The sequence below is a fragment of the Dromiciops gliroides genome, chromosome 1 (genome assembly GCF_019393635.1).
Source record: "Dromiciops gliroides isolate mDroGli1 chromosome 1, mDroGli1.pri, whole genome shotgun sequence".
Taxonomy (NCBI): Eukaryota; Metazoa; Chordata; class Mammalia; order Microbiotheria; family Microbiotheriidae; genus Dromiciops; species Dromiciops gliroides.
This window is the reverse complement of record NC_057861.1, coordinates 301295124-301321668: the sequence shown is the minus strand read 5'-3', so window position 1 is coordinate 301321668 and position 26545 is coordinate 301295124. Positions and strand designations below refer to the sequence as shown.

At 38.4% G+C, this 26545-nt stretch overlaps 2 protein-coding genes across 4 annotated transcripts in view; one reads left to right on the top strand and one right to left on the bottom strand.

Moving 5' to 3' along the window:
* Positions 1 to 1271: 1271 nt before the first annotated feature.
* Positions 1272 to 5750, top strand: RBIS (ribosomal biogenesis factor). 2 transcript variants are annotated; one of them, XM_043967681.1, is made up of 5 exons: positions 1272 to 1412; positions 2451 to 2545; positions 3280 to 3393; positions 5242 to 5358; positions 5638 to 5750. In XM_043967681.1, exons 3-5 carry the CDS (start codon positions 3283 to 3285, stop codon positions 5704 to 5706), a joined length of 297 nt encoding a protein of 98 aa, XP_043823616.1. In that variant the 5' UTR covers positions 1272 to 1412; positions 2451 to 2545; positions 3280 to 3282; the 3' UTR covers positions 5707 to 5750. The 2 variants fall into 2 exon arrangements, with proteins under 2 accessions (XP_043823616.1, XP_043823623.1); XM_043967688.1 differs by having other exon boundaries at positions 1339 to 1484.
* Positions 5751 to 5847: 97 nt separating this feature from the next.
* The window catches only part of E2F5 (E2F transcription factor 5), a 47044-nt gene continuing 26346 nt past the window's right edge, over positions 5848 to 26545 (bottom strand). Inside the window, exons 5-8 of one of the 2 annotated variants that reach the window (XM_043967666.1) lie at positions 23673 to 23737; positions 21392 to 21653; positions 8496 to 8540; positions 5848 to 6591 (exon numbers count right to left, since the gene is read on the bottom strand). In XM_043967666.1, coding sequence (XP_043823601.1) covers positions 6482 to 6591; positions 8496 to 8540; positions 21392 to 21653; positions 23673 to 23737 — 482 coding nt within the window. In that variant the 3' untranslated portion in view covers positions 5848 to 6481. The remainder of the gene's footprint in view (positions 6592 to 8495; positions 8541 to 21391; positions 21654 to 23672; positions 23738 to 26545) is intronic. The other variant, XM_043967672.1, reaches the window with a different exon arrangement.

Sequence of the window (26545 nt, the reverse complement as noted above, 5' to 3'; positions counted from 1 at the left end):
GCCCAGGGTCACTACAGCTAGTGGCTCAGGCCAAATTTGAACTCAGGAAGATGAATCTTCCTGCCTCCAAGCCCAGCACTCTATCCACCTCATCCCCTAGCTGTCTAGTAGATGTTCTACTTACTAAAATCCACTTCAGTAGCTCTAAATCTTTGTATAGTTGAGGCAGTTAGGTGGTGAGCTGACAGATAGAGAGCTGACCATGAAAGCCTAAGTTCAAATCTTGCCTCTCTCAACAAGTATGCATTTTTTCAGTCTTAATAGTATTTTTTTTCTAGTTACAAGTAAAGATAGTTTTCAATATTTGTTTTTTTAAGGTTTTGAGTTCCACATTTTTCTTTCTCCCTGCCTTCCTTCCCCCCCTCCACAAGATAGCAACCAATCTGATATAAGTTACATATGTACAATCACGTTAAACATATTTTCACCTTAGTCTTCCACAAGTAGGTATTTAAGCATTTAACTATGTGTTGGCCCCTAAAAGTAAAGATACAAAGAAAAGCAAAAACAGGCCCTGACCTCAAGAAGCTTACCTTCTAATGGTGGAATCTACATTAAGATAATTACAAATAACAGGTACACTATCGATGGAAGGTAATCTTGGAGGGAAAGTAATGGGGAAGGGGTGTTGTGTGACCTTGGGCAAGTCACTTGACCTTGCAGCCTCCGTTTCTTCTGTAAAATTAGGGGATTTGGGGCAGCTAGGTGGTGCAGCGAATGAAGCACCGGCCCTCGATTCAGGAAGACCTGAGAGCAAATCCGACCTCAGACACTTGACACTTACTAGCTGTGTGATCCCGGGCAAGTCACTTAACCCTCGTTGTCCCGCAAAAAAAATTTGAAAAAATTTTTTTTAATGAGGGGATTGGCTTCCAACTCTAAATCTATGATCTTAGGTCTTCTCATTTGGAGTTCCTGTCTCTATATCTGTAATTTCCAATTTTAATTGCCTGACACTAGAAAACATCTGGAGAGCTTCCCTTTTTTTAATCATTCCCCTCTTCAAATAGTAGCCACGTCTGCAAGGATGCAGGCGCTAAGCGAGGGCAGCAGCGCCACCTGCAGTTCGCTCGGAAAATGTCAGTCACGCTCCAGGTCTGAGCTCGAGCAGTTCAAATAGCCGTATTGGACAGATGCTTTGGTTCTGCGGTTTCAGAAGCGCTGTGTGTGACGTCTTCTAGTAAAGGGCGCCCCCAGCCGGGAGGCGTAGGAAGGTTTCCATGACTTGTAAAGGACGTGGGGTTGAGCGGGGCGGAGCTGGATGGAGCGGAAGCTCCCCTGGGGGAGGGGCGTCCTGTTTTCCGGGAGGCGGGGCCTGTCCTGTGCGTTCGGCCGAGAGATCCGCGTGCGCCGCGCCGGGGCTGGCGGAGCTGCTGGGTTCTTTCGTCTGGGCCCCGGAATACGACTCTCGGGTCAGTAAGGGGCTGATGGAACAGTCTGGGAACGGGGGCGAGCTGGGGCTGCTTGCGTGAACTTGTGCTCCGGTAGGCTTCCCCCCTCCCCCAGCCCCGCATGGAGCTGTCACGCCCACGCCGCGGCTGCGGTCCTGGGGTTTGAAGCTTGAATGGTCCCTACAGATGCGACATTTTACACAGGAGGAAACTGAGGCTCGTCCAGTCTTCCTACCCCTAGGAAACCCAGGCCAGCATGGCAGACTCCCCAAATCTGTTGCCGCGAACCCTTTTATGTAGCTTTACGCGTAGGTTTTTTGAGTGCAAAAGCACCAAGGGTGTCCGAAACTTATTCCACTCCGACATACCCTCCCTCCGCGCCCCCACCCCCACCCCAACACAGACCGCCAGGACCCATTGTAAACCTAGGCTGAGGACACCTTCACGCCATATTTGTAGATGAGGCAACCTTTAACCCTCATGATGTCATCAGTAGAGTTGCCTAGGCAACTTGCTTTGTTGATATTTATTATCCCTGTTAAATTTAGCCCCATTGAATTCAGAGTAAGGATGGGGTTGCTTTGAGCCTTGTTTCAAGGAAGCACTTCTTAGTATAAATTGATTGATGTAGGATAAACATGTGGGTTCTAGGTTTTTGGATTTCATAGAATTCTAATGTGTGGCAAGGGATCCTTTCTGACCCCCTTAGCCCAGTCCCCTTTTTTACATATGAGGAACTGAGGGGCTGCCGATGTTGTAATTTCTCCAAAGCATAAGCAACCGGAATAGGACAGAACCTCCCGTGATTTTTTATTTCTAATTCAACTTTCCAATACACCACCGCAGAAGCCCAGCGAATTCTAGGACCTGTCAGTTCTCTTCTCTGAGTTCGTAATCTATACAAAAGTATATACTTTAAGATTCTACAACCTGATAGTTTGGGTACAACTCTGGATGAACATGAAGATATTTTTTTTGCATGGATGTTTGCAAGAATGTTTATATGGGCAAGGAAGGAAATGGAGTTTGTCATATTTAAATATTAATTTATTTTTTCAGGAATTGCCACTTTGTTGAACTGACTGGAGTCCAGTGTACATAGAAAGTGGAGCATTAAGATTGTCTTGTTTTTGGATGATCAAAACAAGCACCAGGTAGGTACTCTTTAAACTCTAATTTCTTATAAAAACTAACAAAAAATTTTATTAAGAGCTTACTATGTGCCAAGCACTGTCCTAAGTGTTGAGGATATAAAGAAAACTAAAAGACAGTCCCGGAAAGAGCTCACATCCTGAGGGAGACAAATGGAAACAACTATATACATGTAAGGTGGTATATATAGTGTAAATTGGAGGTCATCTCAAAGGGAATGAAAAGTCAATGTGAAGTCTGAATAGAGCATACAATAAAGAGGTAGTGTGAGACTAAAGAAATTCTATTATAATGCTTTTTGTTTTTACATCACATTTCTGGAAATACTCAACAGCCCTTTCCAAGAATTCAGCCTCCCTTCCTTCAAATCAAACAATTATTAAATGACCTTGTTTGATGAATTTTGGATGCTAACAGCATTCTACCCTAGTGTGGCTGCCCAACCCTCTTTACTGAGGAGTTAGACATATTTGGGGTAAGAGATGGAATGATCGGTCTAGTGTCAGCTAAAGCAGAAAAGGCAAGAATGCAAACGTTTCCTTACTAGTATTAGGTAGTCAATTGCCTTTTTGTAATGTTATACAAAGTGTTACCTTCTAAATACAACTTTAGGAAATGGTCAGAAGTAGATTACTTCTAGAAGTTTGGACTTGGTACTCCAAACACATAAAAGATATTAAATTCGTCTTCAGTTTTAAACTGGGACAGCTTAGAATCCTCTTTTGTGCTTTCTTAGGCAATGGGGAAGAACAAAGGGAAAGGACAGAAGACCAAGAATGTATTTCATATTGCCAGCAAGAATTTGAAGGTTAAAAATAAAGCAAAACCAGTCACCACAAATCTTAAGAAGGTGAGTGTTAAAGAAGTAAATATAATTTTGCTTACTGTCCTCTTTTCATTAAGTACAAGGACATATGAGAGTTTTTTTAAAAACCCGACACATATTTCTTAAACCAATAGGAATTTCTCAATCTTAAGTACAAACTAAACAAAACCAAAAACCCGGGCAGCTAGGTGGCACAGTGGATGGAGCACCAGCCCTGGATTCAGGAGTACCTGAGTTCAAATCCGGCCTCAGACACTTAACACTTACTAGCTGTGTGACCCTGGGCAAGTCACTTAACCCCAATTGCCCTGCAAAAAAAAAGGCAAACAAAAACAAAAACCCAAACTAGATTAAAAAAAATTAGCAGACAAATTGCATCTTAACAGCATATGTGGCATGCCATCTCCATACTCTCCTATCTCTTCAATGAAAGGAGGAAAGTTCATTTTTAAAAATCTGTTCTCCAGACCAAGATTGGTTCTTATAATTTACAGCATTGTTTTGTCTTATTGTTCTCATAACTGTGTTAATTCTTCCTGATTGCTTTCTTAACTGTGTTGGTTCATATAAATTTTTCTGACATCAATTAGCAGCAAAATTTGTTTAGCCATTCCCCAATAGATGGAAATTCACTTTTTACATTTATTTGCTCCAATATTGACATTATGTATTACCTTGAATATTCAGTTATGTAAGAGCTTTCTGTCTTTGACCTTCTTGAAAAATGTCCGATCTTTTAAAGATGGGAGGAACAGGATAATATTCTACAAACTTAAGTGTTCTTGTTAAGCAAATTCTTTTAATGTACAAACCATTATACATATCTGTATGTAGCTACAGGTAGTTTCAGTTTCTAGTGTAACTTTTGCAGATAAATAACACCTTTCTTTTTGCTTAGACTTCTCCTTTTCAAGCTAAACAACCCTAACCAGCCCTATTTACTATTGCATTCTTTACAGTTAACGTCTCCCCCAGTTCCCCCCACCATGAACTTGGCATTATTCAGGAGGCAATTAGTCAATATTTATTAAGTGCCTAGTATTTGCCAGGTACTGTGCTAAGCTTAGGTGAGGATTTAAAAAAAAAAAATTGTTTTAAAAGTCACTGCTTTTGAGGTGTTTACTGTCTTTTCCTAGCAATTGTGCCAGTAAGTTAACTAATCTTAGCAGCTGTAGGGAAGCTTTGAAGTCAGGTAGTTCTTTGAGTATTGTGTGAAACTCATTGCTTTATACATAAGATGAACTCAACCACTTTATGAAGTTTTTTCTTTGAAAAAAGTTATTTTGATGGTTTTTGTTGACTAAAGGATGTGCTTTCACTTCTTTGTAACAGCTAACACTAAAAGGACCAGAATTTAAAGAATTAAGGACCAAGCTGCATTTTTTTATCCCTAAGGCAAAGAAAATAGAGATAGGATGAAAACTTAGTAAAAATTATAATAAAATTTTTGCATCAATTGATAGCCTGTTCCTTCTAATGTATTATAATGTTAATGCAAACCAATACGTTGGCCTTCCTTTTCCTTCTCCCGACCCCTGAACATCCTTTAATGCAGGAAATATGCCAAAATATTACTAAAAATAGTGTTTAGGGTAGGAAGAAATGGAGTTCTTTTTAAAGAGGAAAAACCTATTTGGCCAGCTTTATACTTACAAACCAAAGGGCAGAATAGAATGACTAATTCCTTCACTTACACAGGTTGCTTTTGTTAAAAATATGCAGACGTTTGAGTTCATAGTACCTTTGGTATGAGTTTTTTTTATTGTTTTAGTTCTTTCCTACCTTTGCTTAAGTAAACTTTTAGGTGAAGTGCTAATAATATACTTTAGATTTGGGTTCTGGCATCAAATCTTATTTTCTTTTCTTTAAAAGATTAACATTATGAATGAAGAAAAACGTAGAACTGCAAATAAGACATTGATAGATATCCAAAAAGAGCTTGCACAGTTCTCAAAAAGGCTTTCACTTGAACCGCTGACAGATCACCTGGTAAGTTTGACAATAACATTAATTTCCATTATGCATCAGAAATTTGAGTTAAATTCCAGGTATTTTTTCATTCTAAATCTGTAAAGCTGTAATATAAACAGACTTTGGTACTTAACTATTTATCATGTTTAAAACATATGATTGATCAAAGGATATTTGGTTCTAAACATACTTTCAAAGCAATGTCTAGAGGTTAAAAAAAAAACTAAATTAGATTGAGTGAGAAATACATACAAAAGTAAATTGTCTGACATTAATTTAACATTTTTTTCCTCTTAGATTTCTCAGCGCTCTGAACGTGAAACAATTACTGTGGAGGATGCTACAAGATTAATGGCTCAGTTGTAATATATATTGGAAGTATTTGGATTCTAAAAAATGGACCAACAAAACTCGTGTTTGTACAATTTTATTTTTTAAAAAAATCTTGTTAATGTACAGGTATTGGCACATTTTAATTGAGACTACATAGAGAGAGCTTTCCTAAAATCTAGGAAAGTAGAATGTCAAGAAGTCAACAAAATGTGAAAAACTTAAAGTGCTAAAACAGAAGGCACTTCACAAAATTCGTTCACTGAAACAATTCATGTGTCAGCTTATATCCTTCATTTTGCAAATAAATGGCAGTGAAAAACTGATTGGACTAGAAGGACAGAAAGAAAAAATATGGACACAGCTGGTGGCAGTAATGGTCTAAAATGATATTTTAAGTAATAAGAAACCCAGGTCATTTATTTTGTAATGACCTATAAAGGCTGTTTAGCATTAACTTGTGCCCCACACAGGGTAGAAATAAGAGGTCTTAGGATGATGCTGATGATATAATTACCCACCCTCACCCCTTTTCCCACCAATAATAATTCTGTGACTGTAATTTTGTTCTCAAAAAAAGAACCAAACCAAAAAACTTGCGAAGTCACTTTTTGCCCTGAAGAGATCAAAGCCCTTTTGTTCTTTTGGGTAGTTTTGTGAAGTAAATAATTAAACAAAAGGAAAAATACTCCCAGAGTCAGTGAACTAAAAAAGCTGTTACATTCATTATTTTTAAATACTTAGGTTATGAAGAAGTCTAAAATGTTATAGAGTTAGAGGTAGATAACAGGCCAAATAGTTCTCATGGAATCTAATAATTTAGTATCTGTACATCAAAGAGATCACACACTCCTTCATTCTCATCAAGGTTAAAGTTGTAGTCATCAGCAGGGGTTGGAGAGAGCCGTAATAGGGGAAACACTGCAAGAGAACACATTCAGATTTAAGGGGAACAAGAATTTCAGGATAAGTGAGGGCAAAATGGGAATATATCAGAAACAATATAGATGTAACGAAACCTATTTTTTATTTCATGGGCATGAATTACTTTTAAAGCAATACCCTGCTTCCCATCATCTTCCCCCAATTAACCCCGATGTGTATTTGCACTTGTGTTGTTCTTTTATGACTTTAAGCACATGTTTTTACTAAACCAGATATCTGAGTGATACATTAGTTCATATGGGTATCAGTTACTAACTTGATATTTCACCATCTACTCCTAGCCTAGGTAGATATTAACCAGGTGCTCAAGTGTGTAAGTAGCAGTGTGACTGCTGCTGAAAAGGATAATTGTTGAACTAGTGACCAGAGTCCCAAAGCCTGGACTATGATTTCACTGTTCTCAGCATGGCTAATAGAAGGGCATTAGTGTGAAATGTATACACACATCCATAGAGAGGCAGCATGGTACCATGAAGTGTTCTGCCTCTCGAGTCCAGAACCCAAGGTCAAATTCCACCTCTACCAGCTGCCTGCCCTTGAGCAGGTCAACTCTGGGTCTCGGTTACTTCTTTTGTAACATGAGTTTATACTAGAGGGCCTCTAAAGTCCCTTCTAGCTCTAAATCTCTGATCCTGGGAAGTTTGCCACCTTTTAAGTACAGAAAGAAAATTAGAATGAGCAGAAATGATCTGCAAATACTACTGCAAATCACATAGAATACAACACAAAAATGCCTTTAACTTTTGTCCCAGGCTTTTAATCATTTGGTACTGGGGTTCAGAATAAAGGAAAAATGTAAAATGTTTCACTGAATAATCAGAAATGCTACACTAACAATATCAAAAGGCAAATGTGTTTCACTTTGTTAAAAAGGAAATAAAATTCTAGGAAGTAAAGTGATATAATAGTACTTTGCATTTACAGAGGCAGTGGGACTTAGTGAACAGAGGACTAGTCTTGGGAATCAGGAAAAGGTGGGTTGACTCTTGCCTCTGACATTGGCTATGTGACTCTGGACAAGTCATTTTAACTTTCAGGCCTTTAATAACTAAGAATTTAAGTTGCAGAAAAGGTAATCTGCATCGACAAAGGCAGTTTCCTGATCCAGAAGAAGTTATAGTCAGAGGTTCAGTCCCTATCTTACATTTGCATAGTGATTTATGATTTTGAAGTATTTTATTCTACAGCAAAGGGTTGGTTGAACGTTAGAAGGATTTAAAATTAGGGGGAAGCTAGGTGGTGAAGTGGATAGAGCACCAGCCCTGGATTCAGGAGTTACCTGAGTTCAAATCCGGCCTCAGACACTTGACACTTACTAGCTGTGTGACCCTGGACAAGTCACTTAACCCCCATTGCCCCGCAAAAAAAAAAAAAGTATTTAATCTTGGAAAACTATTTTGATGTTCTCTCCCTTAACTTCTAGTGGGGCATTTTATTTCAACAGGAAAATGAAAGTAGAGAAAACTCAAATCTGGCAATGTGCCTCTAAAGTAAGCTTAGGAAGGAATTACTGACTCATTTGTTTCAGATTACCTGTTGATGTCATTGACTCATGCTACTGCTATTCTTTATACCTCCAACTCTTCAGGATTGAAAATAAGGTTACACACATGGCCAGCAAATTAGAATTTGGTTAACAAATGTGTGAAATATCCCTCACAGAATAACAATCACTCTTCCCTGATAACTGCATCCATTATTCTTGCCATGTCTGAATATATATAAATTAAAGTCCTCACACACTTCTCACTTTAATGCAACATTTACATGATAGGCACAAGTTAAACATTAAGGGTTAATAATTCACAGAATTTTTAGAATAGTTCACTTCTGTAGATCAGTGTGAAGATAGACAATAGTTATAAGTTTAGGCAACTTACCATCTGAAGACATTAATTCATCAATGATATCACCACTAATAGATCCTATCAAACAAAAACATGATGAAGATTTTTTTAAAAAATTATACTTCAGGTCACTTTGTTGTAGTTCACTTAGTATCTAAAGACATCGAGAAATGGCTATTGATAACTAAATAACAGGTAGCCAAATCAACATTCCATTATCATGCAAGGTTCAAATACTTGAACTTTGAGAAGAGAAAATCTCTTGCTAACTCTGGCTTTAATAAAATTTTTTTGAGCTGGGAATGATGGTATATGCCTACAATTCATGCTTCTGGGATGAAGTTAGGTGCATCACTGGAGCTTGGAAGTTACAGTGGGCTAAGCTAATCAGCTTGGGTGAGTACACTAAGTCTTGTACCAATATGATATTACAAGGATTTGGGGGAGGGGGTAGGAGCAAACCAGACCAGCTTGGAAACAGCAGGTCAAAGCTTTTAGGCCCAAAAGTGGTTACTAACTTCTGGCCTAGGTAAGACAGACCCAGAGATTAGGCTCAGAAGAAAAACTTTTAAACAATGCAAGAATGTTTTATTATGTGTGGTGTTATGTTGTAGAGATTCCATTGCCCAAAATTCACTTGAATTTTGTTTCCTAGTTTTATAATACATATTTCAAAGGAAAACCTATGCCATAGATATTCACATTTAAATATCTGTAGGGAGAAATCTTATTTTAGGAAAACAACAGTTTGAAGGATGATTGAAATTAGGGTTCTAGATGAAACAGAATAGGTATACATACTAGTTACTGGCTGGCAAACTAGTAGGTGAATACTTCATTTTCTGTGAACTTAGTTGGTACTTTCAGTTCTTACTAAAATTATATTCAATTCTACTTCACTTAAAATCCAGATGAATCACATAAGTAATACTAACCAAAGCAAAATAAAGGCACTAGAGAGTTAAAACATGCATTAAAACTAGTAAAGGTCAAGTTATATCCATCCCTCACTTCATACATCTTAACACAGTTGACTATAAGGTATATTTCAGTGATGCAAATGCCTCTTCCCCATGACATCCATGACATCTCCATGGAACTCAGAAGACTAAACTGAAAATGAAGTAAAGGATTATAAAGTATTGGCTAGTTCTACTTTTGGAGGTATGTAAATAAACATAATTTCATTTAAAACCCTAGTTTATTGTATTTTCCTGACTTGTTAGGAGGATCTCTCACCTTCAGATAGTAAAGACAAATTTTCTTCCATTCCTGGGAATCTCCCCGAAACACTTCTAGAACTCTGTAAGCCAAGCTAAATGGAGTAGGAGCCACATCTAATAAAGTTAACTTACAATATCATACTAAAGCAAATATCGCTAGTCTGAAAATTTGACTAGGTAACAAGTTTACCTAGAATAAGGCATATTTGCATTGAAATACATAAAGACACCAGAAGAAAAATCAAAATAGAATACTAATTCTCATAGGAATCCAAATTTAGAACTGGAAGAGAGATTAGGTGACTTGTCCATGATTACACAGGTAGTATCAGAGGTTTGGAGCCCTGGTCCTTTAACTCTTAAGTCCACTGTTCTTTCCATTATATCACACTGCTCATATCAGTTAGCTAAACAGCAAAATAGTATTGTATTAGATGGAGGGATGGACATTCCCAGCAGTGCCCTAAATTTGAGACTGCTCTTGAAGTTCATTTTTCATTCCCCTATAGTAACTAGAACAATGGTAACAATGAGTAGAAAGTTAGTGGTCTGGAATTTGTTTCCTGTTCCATCACCATCTCCCTGGGGAAACCTTGAAACAAAGTATGGGTTCTTTTAAGACAAGTTCCTACAGTTCTGCAGGTAGGTTGTCGAGCTGGCACTGCAAATTGTATAAAGGCCTAGGGAATAAGGAAAAAAGTGCTCTAAACCAGAAACTGCAAGGTTATGATCCTTTTTTTAGAGATAAATCAAGAAAGTGCTATTTTCCCCCCTAAGATTTGGGATTTGATTTGAATAGGTAAGAGGGAGAGAGGACATAGCACAATACACTCCTCATCTACTTTATAAAGGGACTCTTGTAACTCATCCAAAGCATCAAATTCATTAATAACAATAACAGACCATAGGGAATTCAATATTTTTTGAGTATTGAATACTATTCAAATAGTGGCATTTTTTTCTATTCTAAAATAATAGCAATGATTCTGCTATTCAGGAACTAATTAGATCTGGTTTATAGATTTCCACCATCTTTCCCCCCTTTTCCTTCATTTCCTTGTCTGCCAACAAGCTTGGTAGTAGTATTCCTTATACAATAGTATCCCCTTTATTGCTTTTAACCATTCCCTCTAGAAGGTAGCCTGGGAAGTAAGAGGAGATTAAATTCAAACAGCAAGCAGCAACACTCTTAGTTCTAGCAAAACTTTTGTTTGGTGGGGATAGAGGCTAAGAAACTAAAATAAACTACATGTTTCAATCATGGATTCTCTTTCCCATATTATAAAATTAAAGAACTGGCTACTCCTTTCTCCAGTTTAAACACAAGGATAAGGGGAAAAAAGATAACAGGGTGGATGTCTTAGCTCCAGGTTCATTTATCTTTGCTATGTCAAATGAGTTTGGTTTAAGAATACAGTTAACATTCAAGAGAGGTAAGGAGGGAGATTCTTTTGAGTTAGTGGATGACTGTTACATCTATTGTAAGACTGACATACAGAACTGAGTCTGGAAGGCTGGAATGGGGTGGTGATAGAGTTGTACTACTTTAGTCTTTACAGAGTAGAAAAAAAAACTGGGTTAGACAATTATTGTTCTTCTCACATCTGGCCAAGGTTTACTACCACTGACTAAACTGTAAAGTACTAGACATCTATAAACCTGTCTCTAAATTAAAATCTCCTAAAAGTTCCTTAAGTTGTTTTGAGGTTACAAAGACTTGTTTTTAGGAGCTGAGATTAAGGAAGATGCTACAAGTTCTCATGGAATTTGCCAATAAACCTTTAGCCTCCTGGAGGTTAAAAGGGAAATGGGAAGGGAGAATTAACCCAACTCATAATTTCATCTATCAGCTTTTATTTGAGCAAGCCCCAACTCTATCTATAGCCATGACTTTCCTCATAAACACTAAACCTGTATTTCTAACTATATTTCTGTTGGATGCCAATGTTACCTCAAATTTAAAATGTCTAAAACTGGGGAAATTACCTTTTCCTGGAAAAACTGTCTCCATTTCCTGAATTCCCTTTCCCTCATTATTCTCTCCCAGTCAACTACTCTTGAAACTTTGGAATCACCTTTGACTTCTCTCTCACCAACCTCTCCCTCTCCAAGGTCACTCAAATAATTCCTTTCCTCTCTAGTCCCATTACTATTGGAGAAAGGTGAAGAACCCCAATTGTAAGAATTGCTTTTCTATTTCTCTATGGAGTTTGAGAATATAAAAAACGTAAACTCAGGAAGGGAAGAATAACTTGGGCAACAATCACCTTTCTTTAATCTCTACAGTAGCTATGTAAAGTCTAAGGTATTGTATGATTGCTTACAGGTAAACTTTATTTGTTCTCTACTTGGATGAAGCATATTTCCTCCCTGAAATGGGGCTTAGGATAAATCAGAAGTTTCTCCAGTGAGAAGCAAAACCAAAGATGCCTAGATTACAGGACTGATAAGTCAAGGAATCAAGGAACTATTTAAGTATTGATTGACAAACTAGATATCAGGATAGACATACCTAAGAAGTAAAGGGAGATAAAATTCTATAGCAGGAAAGCCAATTAGGTGTGGTTACTACCTGAGGGAGCCAGGAGACAGAGATAACCCCAAAGGTCAGGACCATCATTTCAAAAAAATCCCTCTGGGACTCAGGAATATGATAAGCATCCAGGCCTTCCCCCACACCCAAAAGGAACTTTCCACTTTCAAGTGGACACCCCATCTATCCTCTATAAAAGTTTTTGCCTTCTTTCTGTTCTGGCAGAAGAATGTTTCTTAGCTCTCCTCCCATTCAGGTGATGTCTTTGACTTCCCTCCAGTTAACCTACCGTAGTGCCAAATAAAAAAAAAAGCATTTTAATTCTAATTGGACTTTGTGCAAGAGTGTAATTCTTTATTGCAGAATACTTAAGGATCCCTCCCCCCAATCCCCAAATAAACAGTAAACTCCTTGATACAGAGTCTGTTTCTAATATTTATTTTGTACTTTTCACAATGCTTAGTGTAATAACGAGCTTGAGAAAGTATTTAATAAAATGCTTATTGAATAAATAGTATAATGCCTCATATAGTTGTGGTAAAATATGAAAGTTTTTAACAGTCGGTTAGGATAACTGAAAGATGCCAGTTTTTCAAGGACCACCCTTTTGGGGAGGAGATGAACAGTCCGCCTGCTGCGCATGTCAGACTGCCTGCCGGGTACAGTCCGCCTGCTGCGCATGTCAGACTGCCTGCCAGGTACAGTGCGCCTGCTGCGCATGTCAGACTGCCTGCCGGGTTTTTTTTTTGACTTCCGGGGTGGAAAAAAGGAGTAGCCTTTTTTGCCGGCTTGGCGGGACTCCGGGCGGCGCGGCACAGACGGTCTGACTCACTCCAAAGGTGGCCTAAATCGGTTTGGTGAGTTTTTATAAGGAATATAGACTAAGCCTAGATTTAAGACGATTTGTACTGTATTTCTGTTTTCCTATCCTTCTAATCAACAACACCTTATATACAATAAAGGCTCTATCTAGAAAACCAGAAGCTTCTTCCATTTACTAGTCTGGGAGATGAATTAAGGGAAGGGTTAAGTAGGGGAGATTTATGATCTAATATCCAATTTTAAATCTCACAGTTTGGCGACCACGAAGGGACCTTAAGGACCCTCCCACCCTCCCTAGTTTGGCCATAAGCCGGCTAATTCGGTGGATTTTCCAAATACCCCCCCCCCCCCCCCCCGCGGACTTTCCCTTTGTCTAATCTCCCTTAAAGACTTTAAGCCTCTAAAAGTCTTGCTTTAAACAGAAAAGCCAGCCCAGTTTAAAGGGCAAGATGCTCGAATATTCTACCATCCCTTTGATTTTTCTCATCGGAATGTATTGGGACAGCATAACATCCCGACTTAGAGGAATAGTTTACTCAATGGTCCTTCATAACATTATTGGTTTTTTCCTCATTCAGGCAGCAAAAAGTTTTTTGTATAATAGTATACGTGAGAATCTTTGGGAAAATACGTTTAATATAAGTAGAAATTTTATGCCTGCAATTGAAATACCTTTTAATACCACATCCATAGTTCATACGACTAAGGATTTTATTTTTTTTTGTTGTTTTTTTTTTGTTTTTGTTATTATCATTGTTTTTGTTATTATCATTGTTATGATGTGGGGGAAACTCTCACATATGGAGAGAGACCTCAAAATGGCTGTTTCTACTAGAGATGATCCAAGTTCAGAATCAGATCAGCAGAAACTACTCCCTCTGCAGGAAGCTATAGAACATAGTAAGAAGGGAGTGCCAATTCAAGTCAGAAAATATAGCCCCTTTAGACCAAGTGACTTGAGCGCATGGAAATCTTTCATCCCTAGTTTTGAGAAAAATCCAAACACTGTAATTTCACAGTTAAGGACTATATTTAATGCATATCAACCCAGTTGGGCTGATGTTACTTGCCTTTTGGAAACTTTACTGTCCCCAACTGAGATTACAGATATTATCTCAGCAGGAAATGCCCTTGTTGCGAAAGGTAAGGCCGATGTGGAATGGCCTCTAAAGGATCCAGAGTGGAATTATAATGATGATAGGGATTTCCAAAGATTAAAAGATGCTAGAGAAACACTTCTGAAGGGAATGGAATCTTGCTCTAGAAAACCGGAAAACTGGCAGAAATTTTTAAGCCTACCTCAGGAGGCTAATGAAAGACCAAACAGATTTTATGATAGACTTTGTGAGGCCGCTAGACAGTACACCAGATTGGATCCAGTAGATTTAAGAGATTCCTGTATCATTCTCAACACATTTGTTTATAATTCACTGCCAGAAATACGCAGATACTTTCTGAAACAATGTCCAGACTGGAGAAATCTCTCAGTAGATAGAATTAAGGAACTTGCAAATTATGTCTTTGACTCACGTGAGGAAGATCCAGATCACCCTAAACAGAGCATTCTGGCACCAGCGATTCCTAGTCAGCCATGTGGACACCGGAACAAGGACACTAAGGTGTGTTGTTACTGTCGTAAGGAGGGGCATGAATTGAGAGAATGTAGGACTTGGAGAAGAAATTCTAATTCTAATTACAGGCGAAATCAAAATAGAAATAGATCTTTTTGGAGGAATACAGAAAGGCAGTACCAGAATAATGGTAACCAAGACCCCCCTCAGAAGAGGACACAGGAATGATGGTGTCTTGGGGAGGAATGGAACATAGATAATGAAAGCCATATATTCCCAGATCCGGATTTTTTGAATGCACTTGTGCCAGTCCATTCACCTCCCCAGAGTAATGAACCACATGTCACCTTAAAAGTGGGGGAGACTTATTATGATTGTCTGCTAGACACAGGAGCCTCTAAATCAGTATTAGTAAGCAAACCAGATGCTGGGTGTAGACCTGTAGGATTTTTGAATGTAGTGGGAGTCTCAGGAAAGAGCCAGAGAGTGGCAAAATTGAATCCTCGCATGGTATCTATGGGGCCCTTAACAGTGGAACATTCATTTTTACTCATGCCTGATGCCCCTGTAAATTTATTAGGTCGTGATCTCCTTTGCAAGCTTAGAGCAACCATATCTTGTGCTCCAGATGGGGCTGTCTCCTTACAATTGCCAGAGGATACTGTTCATTTATTACCAATTTTACTTACAGAAGCTCAAGGAACAGCAGGGGAGGTATCCAAAATCCCCTCTGACATTCCTGAGTCTTTATGGGCCTCATCCCCTAATGAGGTGGGGCTCCTTAAGTCTGCCATGCCTGTTACCTTTAAAGTTAAGGGGGGACCACCCCCCTCCATTCCACAGTATCCATTGTCTAGGGAAGCAATAGAAGGGATCACCCCTATAATTGAGGCTTTGAAAAGCCAGGGTATTATTATTCCATGTCATCACTCTCCATGCAATACTCCCATTTTGCCAGTTAAAAAACCCAAGCCTGGGCCAGATGGTAAACCTGTTTATCGTTTTGTGCAAGATCTTAGAGCGATTAATAATTATGTTATTCCTAGACATTCCATAGTTCCAAACCCGGCTACGATAATTTCATCGATTCCCTATGAATCTACATGTTTCACAGTGGTAGACCTTTGCTCTGCCTTTTTCTCCATACCAGTACATGAGGACTTCCAATATTTATTTGCTTTTACCTGGAAAAATAGACAGTGGACCTGGACTAGACTCCCACAGGGATTTGTAGACAGTCCCACATTATTTTCCCAAATTTTACAGCAGGATCTGGCCTCTATTACCTTTAAGGGCTCCATACTAGTACAATATGTTGATGACTTACTTTTGGCCTCTCCTAATGCTGAAATTTGTCAGGAAGATAGCCGTCACTTACTGCTGGAGCTGCACAAGAGAGGACACAAGGTTTCCAAGACAAAGGTACAATGGTGTTTGCCCCAGGTAGAATATTTAGGATTTATTTTGGCTGCTGGAACTCGCTCTGTCTCTTCTAAGAGAGTCCAGGCCATTCAACAACTCTCTGCCCCCACTACTAAGAGGCAGTTGAGAGCCATTCTGGGAGCAGCTGGGTACTGTAGACAATGGATACCCTCTTTTGGTGAAATTACTAAACCCCTCATAGCTCTTACAAAAAGTTCTGTTCCAGACAGTTTACAGTTGGATCCCCAGCATCTCTCAGCCATAAAAGAATTAAAACGGGCCTTGTTATCAGCACCTGCCCTAGGACTGCCAGATTATAGTAAGCCTTTCACTCTCTTTGTGCATGAACAAAGGGGGGTGGCTTCTGGAGTCCTGACTCAGTCACTGGGGCCTAACCAACGTCCTATAGCCTACTATTCAATTCAGCTGGACCCTGTAGCGGCTGGAGCGCCACCTTGCCTTAGAGCAGTGGCGGCCACAGCGCTTTTGGTAGAAAAAGCCTCTGATTTGGTCCTAGGTAACCCTCTAACTGTGCAATGCCCTCACGAAGTGGAGGCTCTCTTACTACGTCACAGGACACAAGCCTTTTCAGATCAAAGGCTGGCTAAGTATGAAATAACCCTGTTAGGTAATGAGAATATCACTTTAAAACGCTGCACAGTTCTTAATCCAGCAACACTACTCCCTAACTTACCATTCTCGGGGGAACCATTGCACGACTGTGCTTCTTTAGTTGCTATGGCTGAAAAACCCCGTGACGATCTTTTTGATACACCTTTAGAAAATCCTGATCTTGTCCTCTATACAGATGGTTCCTCATTTATGAGAGAGGGAACCCGTTTTACTGGAGCTGCTGTAGTTTCTGATTATGACACCCTCTGGGCAGCTTCTCTGCCTTCCCATTTTAGTGCACAGGCTGCTGAACTTGTGGCTCTTACACAGGCCTGTAATATAGCTAAAGATAAGAGTGCCACCATTTTTACTGACTCGAAATATGGCTTTGGCATATGCCACTTTATTGGTATGATTTGGCGTCAACGAGGCTTTCTAACATCCTCGGGCAAGGCTATTGCCAATGGGGACCTTATCAAGGACCTCTTAGATGCCCTAAAACTGCCTTCTTCCCTAGCCGTTGTACATTGCCCTGCCCACACAGGGAATAGTGATCCTGTTTCAAAGGGAAATGCACGAGCCGATTCTGCAGCCAAGCTAGCTGCATTAGAAGCTCCTGAACATGTATTTAACCTTTCACCTTCTGAGGATATTCCTTCCAACCTAACCTATGACAATTCTGAAGTAGAAAAGTGGAAAAAGAAATTTAAGGCAAAACAGATCAATGGCATCTGGGTGTCTCCGGAAGGTAAGCCATTTCTTCCCCGGAAATTCTACCACCAGGTATGCCTCTCTGTTCACAGAAAAGGCCATTTTGGTACACAAGGCATTGTAGACTCTATTAAGAGAACCTGGATAGCACCAGGTGTGACTAATACAGCATCTCGAATCTGCTCGGGCTGCTCCACATGTCAGTCTTATAATCAGTATGCTTTTAAGGCCAAAGCTTATGGAGGGCGTCCTCTAGCATATACACCTTTTGAGCACTTACAAATTGATTATATTACTATGCCAAAAGCAGGACATTATAAATTTTGCCTTGTTATAGTTGATCAGCTCACTCGGTGGGTGGAGGCCTTTCCCAGCCCCCGAGCCACAGCTGCCTTTGTTGCCAAAATTCTTCTTAAAGAGATAGTACCTCGTTTTGGCCCACCAGCCCGCATCGATTCTGACAAAGGCACACATTTCACTGATTCGATTTTATCCCAAATCTACTCTTTCTTGGGAGTGACTCCAAAATTCCACACGCCCTACCATCCACAAAGTTCAGGCCAAGTCGAACGTATGAATAAAGAGCTTAAGAGTATGATTGGCAAATTATGTACTGAAACCCATTTGAAATGGCCTGATGTTCTACCATTGGCATTATTCTATCTACGAAGTAGACCAAGAGGAGAACTTCATATATCTCCTTATGAAATGCTTTTTGGTCACCCTCCTATCCAAGCTAAAACTTTTTCCCCAGTTTATACATCACTGGTGGGAGGTGATACTTCTGTTGCTTCCTATATACAGGAATTACAGACCAGGCTACGTGAACTCCATGAGGCAGGAGCTGTGGTCCAGGCAGGACCATTAGACTTTTCATTGCATAACTTCAACCCAGGAGATAAAATATATGTAAAGAATTTTCAGAAAACCAGTGGAACTCAACCTGCCTGGGAAGGACCTTTTCAGGTATTATTGACAACTCCTACTGCCATTAAAATTGGTGAAAAAGACTCATGGATTCATTGCTCTCATATAAAGCCTGCACCATTCATAGGTGAAGAGATTTCAGATAGACCTGAGGTAGACGCTAAAGAGGTAAAAACCCTAAAGATAGCAACTGTTAAAGAGCAAAGGGAGTTCAGAGGAAAAAGGCAGTTCCCATTTAATAATCCCACTGATCAGTTAAATGCTTTGGGACTCAGTCTTCGTAAAGTATCAGGAGACGGAAATTGCCTTTTTAGGGCTTTAGCAGACCAGCTAGAAGGTCACTGTAGAAATCATCTCAGACACAGACAAGAAGCTGCTTCTTATATGATTAACCATAGACAAGAGTTTGAGTCTTTTATAGTAAATGACTCCCCTTTTGAAGAATATGTTGATGAATTAAAGAAATTTGGAAAGTGGGGAGGAAATGATACAATTGTAGCATTTGCTAAGCAGCATCAGCTGAATGTTGTGGTTCATCAATTAAATCAGCCTTTATTGAAAATCAGTGGCACAGACAAAACTGATGCTAGAGAACTCCACATTTTCTACCATAAAGAACATTATGACAGCATTAGAAAGATCAATGACAATTCAGAAACCCCTGCCACTTTGGCATGCAGAGAATTGGGGAACCAGTTAAAACAATGTGGCATACCCCAAACTCTAGCAGCTTAAATACCTTAAAATTTAACAAGCATTTCCTTCTACAGGCAAAAGCACTGAAGTACATGGCCTAGTTTTCTGGCCTACCTCAACTATTTTTTTTTTTTATTAATTTTTGGGTTTTTTTGTTTTTGTTTTGACTTTTGAAAGGCACTGAAAAGACCTGGAATTGACTGCACCTTTAAGTTCTTTAAGAGCACAAAAGGGTGCTTAGCGAATCTTTAGCTTTTTATTTTTTATTTTTGGTTTTGCTTTGGTTTTTTTTTTACTTTTGTTTCTTTTGCTTTTCTTTAAAACTAAATTTTGTAAACTAAGTGATTATTCAAAGACATTTTAAGTATATGCTGTGGGTGAGGCTATCGGGCCTCAGAAGCTACCAGAATTCTTCTTTTTTTTTATTTACTCTTTCTTTTTGAGAGAACCATGAGTTCTAATGAGTTTTGTTTTATTTATTTATTTTTCTCCTCTCTTGTATGTTGTTCTGTTTAACTAAAAAGTACCAGAAATTGCTTGATACCTCACTGAAAACATTGAATATTGAATCTTGCTAATTGAAGTCTTATTTCTTTTTGATGAATTAATCACCACTTTAAGTATCTGCTACTGTTATACCAGAGAATTCATGTATAAGATGATGTGGTCTACTTGCTAAAAGAAGATTATGTAATAATGTCTAAAAGAAGATTATGTAACAATGTCTAATATAATCAGCTATTTACATTCGTTTATTATTTATATGTCATTATACTCTGGGTATGGTTTGGAATTATTGTATATATCACTAATATATTCTCAGTTATGCAGCATAGCACACATTTTTACCATCATATTGTCTTTGGTGAAATTAATGAGATTTCAGAAATATGGAAACTTATCATTTCAGAGACTAACTTGCTGTGAACTCTGACGCAGGCCCTGGAGAGAATATATGTGCAACAAAAGGAGAGACAGGTATACGTAAGTCCATGGTTTGCTTATGATGGTGACTATGTAGAGCACAATTACTAGGCACAGTCCAGTATTCATCCTCTCTCCCTCCTAATTTAACCTAATTTAACTGAACTTATTTATCTTTTTATCTCACTCAGTTGAATTCACCTGTGGCCTAGCACAATCACTGGCTGTCTCAGAACCATGAGATATGGTATGATAACCTTTCCATAACATTTTCAGGTGTCATGAACACATACTAAATTTGGCTTTGATCCAGACACATGGTGGTAAAAAGTGTTACACATTGCATAACTACCTCAACCCTCTATTACAAGTCTAACCATATAAAGGAGGGAATGTAATGGAATTTATTAATTTGATCATTGACAATGCTATGCTAAGGTTTTAAAAATACAGCAATTCAAACAGTTAAAGAAGATAATCCAGTTTTCCAGACCAGAATCCAGTTTCCTCCTGATGACATCTTACCACTTCAAGAAGACAAGAGAACTCAGAGACTTTATATGAACTGTTTTGCTTTATTAGCTTTTACTATCTCCTTTCTGTTATATACTATCTGTAACATGTACTCTCTGCAGAGGCTCTCCCTTTGCAAGACTAATGTCAAAGCGTCGGTTCATGAGGAAAAAAAAAAATCGCCCCTCTGGACAAAACTTTCCTCTCTTCCTTTTCTGTATTGTTGTTCGCATATTATTAGTCAGCAAAAGTTATTATATTCTTTTTACTGTTCCATCAAGGAAACATTCCGTTTCTTGAGGAAGCAAAGGGGGGAAATGTGGTAAAATATGAAAGTTTTTAACAGTCGGTTAGGATAACTGAAAGATGCCAGTTTTTCAAGGACCACCCTTTTGGGGAGGAGATGAACAGTCCGCCTGCTGCGCATGTCAGACTGCCTGCCGGGTACAGTCCGCCTGCTGCGCATGTCAGACTGCCTGCCAGGTACAGTGCGCCTGCTGCGCATGTCAGACTGCCTGCCGGGTTTTTTTTTTGACTTCCGGGGTGGAAAAAAGGAGTAGCCTTTTTTGCCGGCTTGGCGGGACTCCGGGCGGCGCGGCACAGACGGTCTGACTCACTCCAAAGGTGGCCTAAATCGGTTTGGTGAGTTTTTATAAGGAATATAGACTAAGCCTAGATTTAAGACGATTTGTACTGTATTTCTGTTTTCCTATCCTTCTAATCAACAACACCTTATATACAATAAAGGCTCTATCTAGAAAACCAGAAGCTTCTTCCATTTACTAGTCTGGGAGATGAATTAAGGGAAGGGTTAAGTAGGGGAGATTTATGATCTAATATCCAATTTTAAATCTCACATAGTTTAAATAATGAATTAATTTTACTATAACTGACAAATTTAGGTAGTGTTTTCCTGATGCCTCTCTTCCTCTAACATAAAAAAAACAAGAAACCCCCCAAAGGCTCCACACTTACCTGAGGGTGTGTCTGAAACTGGTGTCTGCTGAAGACCTCTGGTAAGGGTGTGTTGTTCAGGCAGATTCTGGGGCTCTGTATTAGGTTTCTGTGGAGTCACTGGAGTAGAGACTTGAGAAGGAGGTTGTGTGAGGTCATCAGGTGGAGGAACAGGAAAGACCACAGGCTTAGAAGAACTGGATTCTTTATTTATCAGCAGCACGTGGATAGGTCCTGAGTGACTTTTTAGATTGATCTGGTATTTCTTTTGTCCATTCTGGCCCTTTGAAGTTGAAGTGATTTTGTTTAAAAATAAAATTTTAAAATTAGCATCTTGGAACTTGCTCTTCTAATAAAAGACAAGGGCACACTAGCAGTCAATGGGAGATTGATATTAACATTGTTTTCACAAAGAGATGAGTTAGGGAATTAGGTGAAATATATTTAGTTACACATGGCAACTTGCCCAGAAGGGATAAATACCCATTTTCACAATACCCTAACACATAAAAAATACAACAAAACTAGACAAGAAAAAAGTGAATTTACGAAGTCAGTTAAAGTTAGGGTTGTGTGCAGAACATAGTAGTAAGTGCTATTAAAATAAAGCCTACAGCTAAAAGGTAGCCACATACAATTATAAAAGATTATAAACTCTAGAATGTGGAATTCTGCCAACTGTTGCATCTCTAGTATGAATAATTCTAACTAGCCTGATGTATTCTAAAACAAGCCACATACAATTTAATCCCCCTTTATAGTTATCTATACACATCATCTTTTTTTTCCCAGAAAAAGCCAAACTTTATTTAGATCTACAATTTAAGCTTAAAGTTAATAAACAAATCACAATGAAATTAATAAACAAATCACAATGAAAAAATATACTTCATCTTCAGTGAGGGCTGTTTTATCACAAGTCAAACATTTTCTCTCATTCTGAGACCAAAAAGACAACTAGCTTTCTGAAAGCTATAAATATGAAACCTTCCAATTTACATGTGTGCTATACACATTTCTATATCTTTGAGAATTAAAAAGCTTGATAGTATGACTTAATGTAGGCTTAATTAAATTTGATGGGGATATGAGATAAGCAATATAATTTACACTGTTACTTTTTACTTAAGTTTAATCCATCTTGGAATAAACCCAAAGGAAAAATCAAATTTGCCATAAGTTAGGCAGCACAGTGGATAGATAGAGCAAGAGGTCTAAAGTTATGAAGACCTGAATTACTTTTCAAAGAAATAGTAAACATAGCTCTATTTCCCAGGAGGCTCCTGGGCTGGTCCCTTGGCAGAGGACCTGCCAGTGGCTCACTGTGTAGGAGTTGCTACTGCCAGACAGAATCAGGAATGGCTTCAGAGGAGAGAACCCCAACTCCTGCCACAACTTTTGCTTTTCAGGGAGCAAAATATCTCTGGGGAGACTGGGAAAAGAAATATCGGGACTCTCAGGAGTGGTTACAGGTAGACGTGCTAATTTTACTATCTTCCACCAAGTAGTCTTTTCCAGGGTCACTGTGGCTTGGACCTGAGCTCACTTGAGGGCTTAGTTTTCTGCAGGAGCTAGCTATGTGCAACCTTTCACAGGGCAGGTGGCTTAGCTCATCAGGGAGGGACATAAGCATATCAAAGAGGAGTATGGCAGACTCTTCAGGTGAAAGCTCAAGTGCCTTGATACTTCCAGATACACTTGGAAGATATTGATACAGATAAGTCACAGATAGGTATTACCTGTGTGACCCTGGGCAAGTCACTTAACTAACCTCTCTCTGATTCGGGTTTCCTCATCTGTAAAATGGGGATAATGATAGCACTTGTTTCCTAAGGTTGTTATAAGGATCAAATAAGATAATACATGTAAAGCCATAGCCCTGTACTTGGTACATAGTAGAAGCTGTATAAATGTTAGGAATCATCATCATTATTGTTATTATTATTGTTACTATTATTTAGAGTAATATGTTACTACATAAATTTGTTATTTCCCCCCCAATGTCCAGGATTTTCATATTTTTCATTGACTAGATCATTTTATGAACTCTTCAGTTAATTCCTCACATCATTACTGATTTCCTAATATTCATTTTTGGAAGAAAGAATCATACTGATTAAGTATCTTTGTAGAGACTTTCACTTCCTCCAAAAATCGGATCGTTAATTTAGTAATCATAGGAACAATGCAGACATGCAAATTTATGGTGTTAACCTGAAAATGAATTTTATAACTGCTGAGTTCATGTTCTTCTAAAAAAAAAGTTGTCCTTTCAGACATATGATGTTACATTCATGCATACCATTTCAGGAATAGGTACCTCCAGCTGTGTACCCGAAGGTGCTTGAATTGCAAGAAGTGTATCTCCTAGGTAAAAAGATAAATAGATTTTTAAAATTTAAGTCCCATTAGTCATATGTATACTTATTTAATTCCATAAAGTTACTACATGCATTGAGACCTTACTCTTTAGAAAAGATGAACAGTCTTACTTTCCAGGAAAGGGTCAATAATAGTGTAGTCACATGTTGTACAAGGGGCAGAGTACCTTAATAGAAAGACTCACCAATAGCTTGCCTCTAGGGTAATACAATGTTTGACTCTTGAAGATCATCTAAGTCGGATGAGGTTAGGATCTGCCTCACTGCCTCACTCATCCACACCCATGAAATCACATAATCTCAGAGTTATTTAAATATTAGTTGCAGACACAGGAATACAACCAAAAAATACTCTCTACAGAAATGAAGGAAGACTTAATAAAAGATAGTAATCACTCATAGTTTCAGTTCAGTCGTTTTTCAATCGTGTTCCATTCTTTGTGAGCCCATTTGTGATTTTTTTGGGCAAAGACATTGCAATGGTTTGCCATTTCCTTTTCCAGCTCAATTTACAGATGAGGAAACCAAGGCAAAGAGGGTTAAATGACTTGCCCAGGGTCACACAGCTAGTAAGTGTCTGAGGCCAAATTTGAACCCAGGAAGATGGGTCTTCCTAACTCTAGGCCCAACATGCTATCTAATGTGTCAACCTAGTTGCCCTCACTCATGGTTGGACTGTGCTAATAGAAAAATTATACCTAAATTAATTTATAAAATTAGGACCATATCAAATTACCAAGGGGTATAAACTTTATAGAATCAGACAGAATAACAAGGAAACTCATTAGGAAGAACAAAACATCAAGAATCTTAAGGGAAATAATAAATAAAAAGTAAAAAATGATGTCAACCCAACAGTAGCTATCAAAACTAACTGAAAGTTGGACAATGGAATAGGTCCAATAATCAAGACCTAGAAGCAACCAAACTTATATCATAGTATTCAGTAAACCCACTGACACCAGCTATCAGGGTATGGACCACCTATCTGACAAAATCTGCTGGAAAAACTGGAAAGAGTCTGGCAGAAAATTAGGCCATTTATCTCACATAAAATACCTCAACAAGCTCCAAAAATACATAAAAGGTCACAATGTAAATAAATTTAAAAGGAGACACCTTTCACAACTCTGGCTAGGGAAAGTTCTCAACTAAGCAAGGATAGGATGATCATAAAATATAAAATGAACAATCCTTATTAGAGTGAGAGACAACATGGCATAAAGAACAGGGTATTTGATATGGAATTTGTGAGAGCTGGGTTCAAATCTCTCCTCAGATGCCAGCTATGTGATCTTGGAAAAGCCACACAGCTAGTGGGTCTCAATTTCCTCACCTGTGAAATGAGGGAAGTTGAACTTGGGGCCCTCTAAGGGCCCTTTCAGCTCTAAATCTATGAATATAAAACAGAAAAGCTTTTATGTAACCAAAATAAATGTAGCTGGAATTTGGCCTTTTGAAAGACTTCAGAACTTTCATCAATGTAATGAACAATCACGACTTCAGAAAACTCAAGAAGCAAGTTTCCTGACCTCTCAACAGAGAAGTGATTAATATTAGAGGTGCAGAATGATACATGCATTTTGTGTTTTCTTTTGCTTAACTATACTTGTTACAATCTATTTAGAGGATGTTTTGGAGTGGGTGGCAGTAATATAGATTCATTAAAAAAAGGCATGCATAAAACATTAAAAATACACAGAAGAGAACATCTCTGAAATAAACACATACAAGCAGGGTAGCTTTGGTATTTTTAGGTACAATTTAATCTGTACTTTAAAAAATACTGACTGTACATTAAGGAGTTCACCATTTTGTATACATTAATTCTCTTTTTTAGCTTCTGTAATGGACACAATTATGCTTGCTGGTGTTTGTGAAGTTTATAATTAGGGAAATTTTAAATTAAAAATAGATGTAGGGGCAGCTAGATGGCACAGTGGATAAAGCACTGGCCCTGGATTCAGTAGGACCTGAGTTCAAATCTGACCTCAGACACTTGACACTTACTGTGTGACCTTGGGCAAGTCACTTAACCTCCATTGCCCCCCCCCCCAAAAAAAAGATGTAGTCAGGACAGCTAATATCTGGATAACATGAAACATTGAGCTTAAGTAAATTTTTAATTGAGTTACCTTGAAGTTTTATTTTAAGCTGCATTATTTCATCAAATAATCTTTGAGCTGCTGATTAATAAGATTTTCTGTGATATTGCTGTCGCTTTCGTCTACACACTCTGAAGCTATGATGGTGGGTAAAGAAGTGCAAGCTAAACATTTTCTTTCTTATACAACCTTAGGGAGTAAGTTGAATCCCATTTCCTGGCAGATTGTTTAGTGAAATGCAACATGCTGAACTTTATATGTAAAAATGATGCTACTGTAGTGTCACAGGATATCTATTTTAAGCCATTTCAACTAGTGATGATGACAACACAACAATACAGCTATATTCCTTCTTACTCCTTTTCTTATAACCAGTGGCATATGCTCGCTGGATACTAGAGTTAGAGATGATTGCATCAAAGCAAAGCTAAGTGGCTCAAGTAAGGACTGAATCCGTGATCATGACTTCATCAGCACTATGTGCTAATAACCAAGACACCAATCCCAGAAAAGTATAGCTGTAAGCTCCTGTGTAAAAATGGATGTCATTAGATACAAAGACTGCCTTAACATCACTAAAGTTAAAGAGGAATCGATTATTATGCTATTGGAAATTAAAAAGTTAGTTGGATTTGAGTTGGATTTTTTTAGGTATTAGAAAAGAGGAGGGATGGAATAAAGAACTTGGA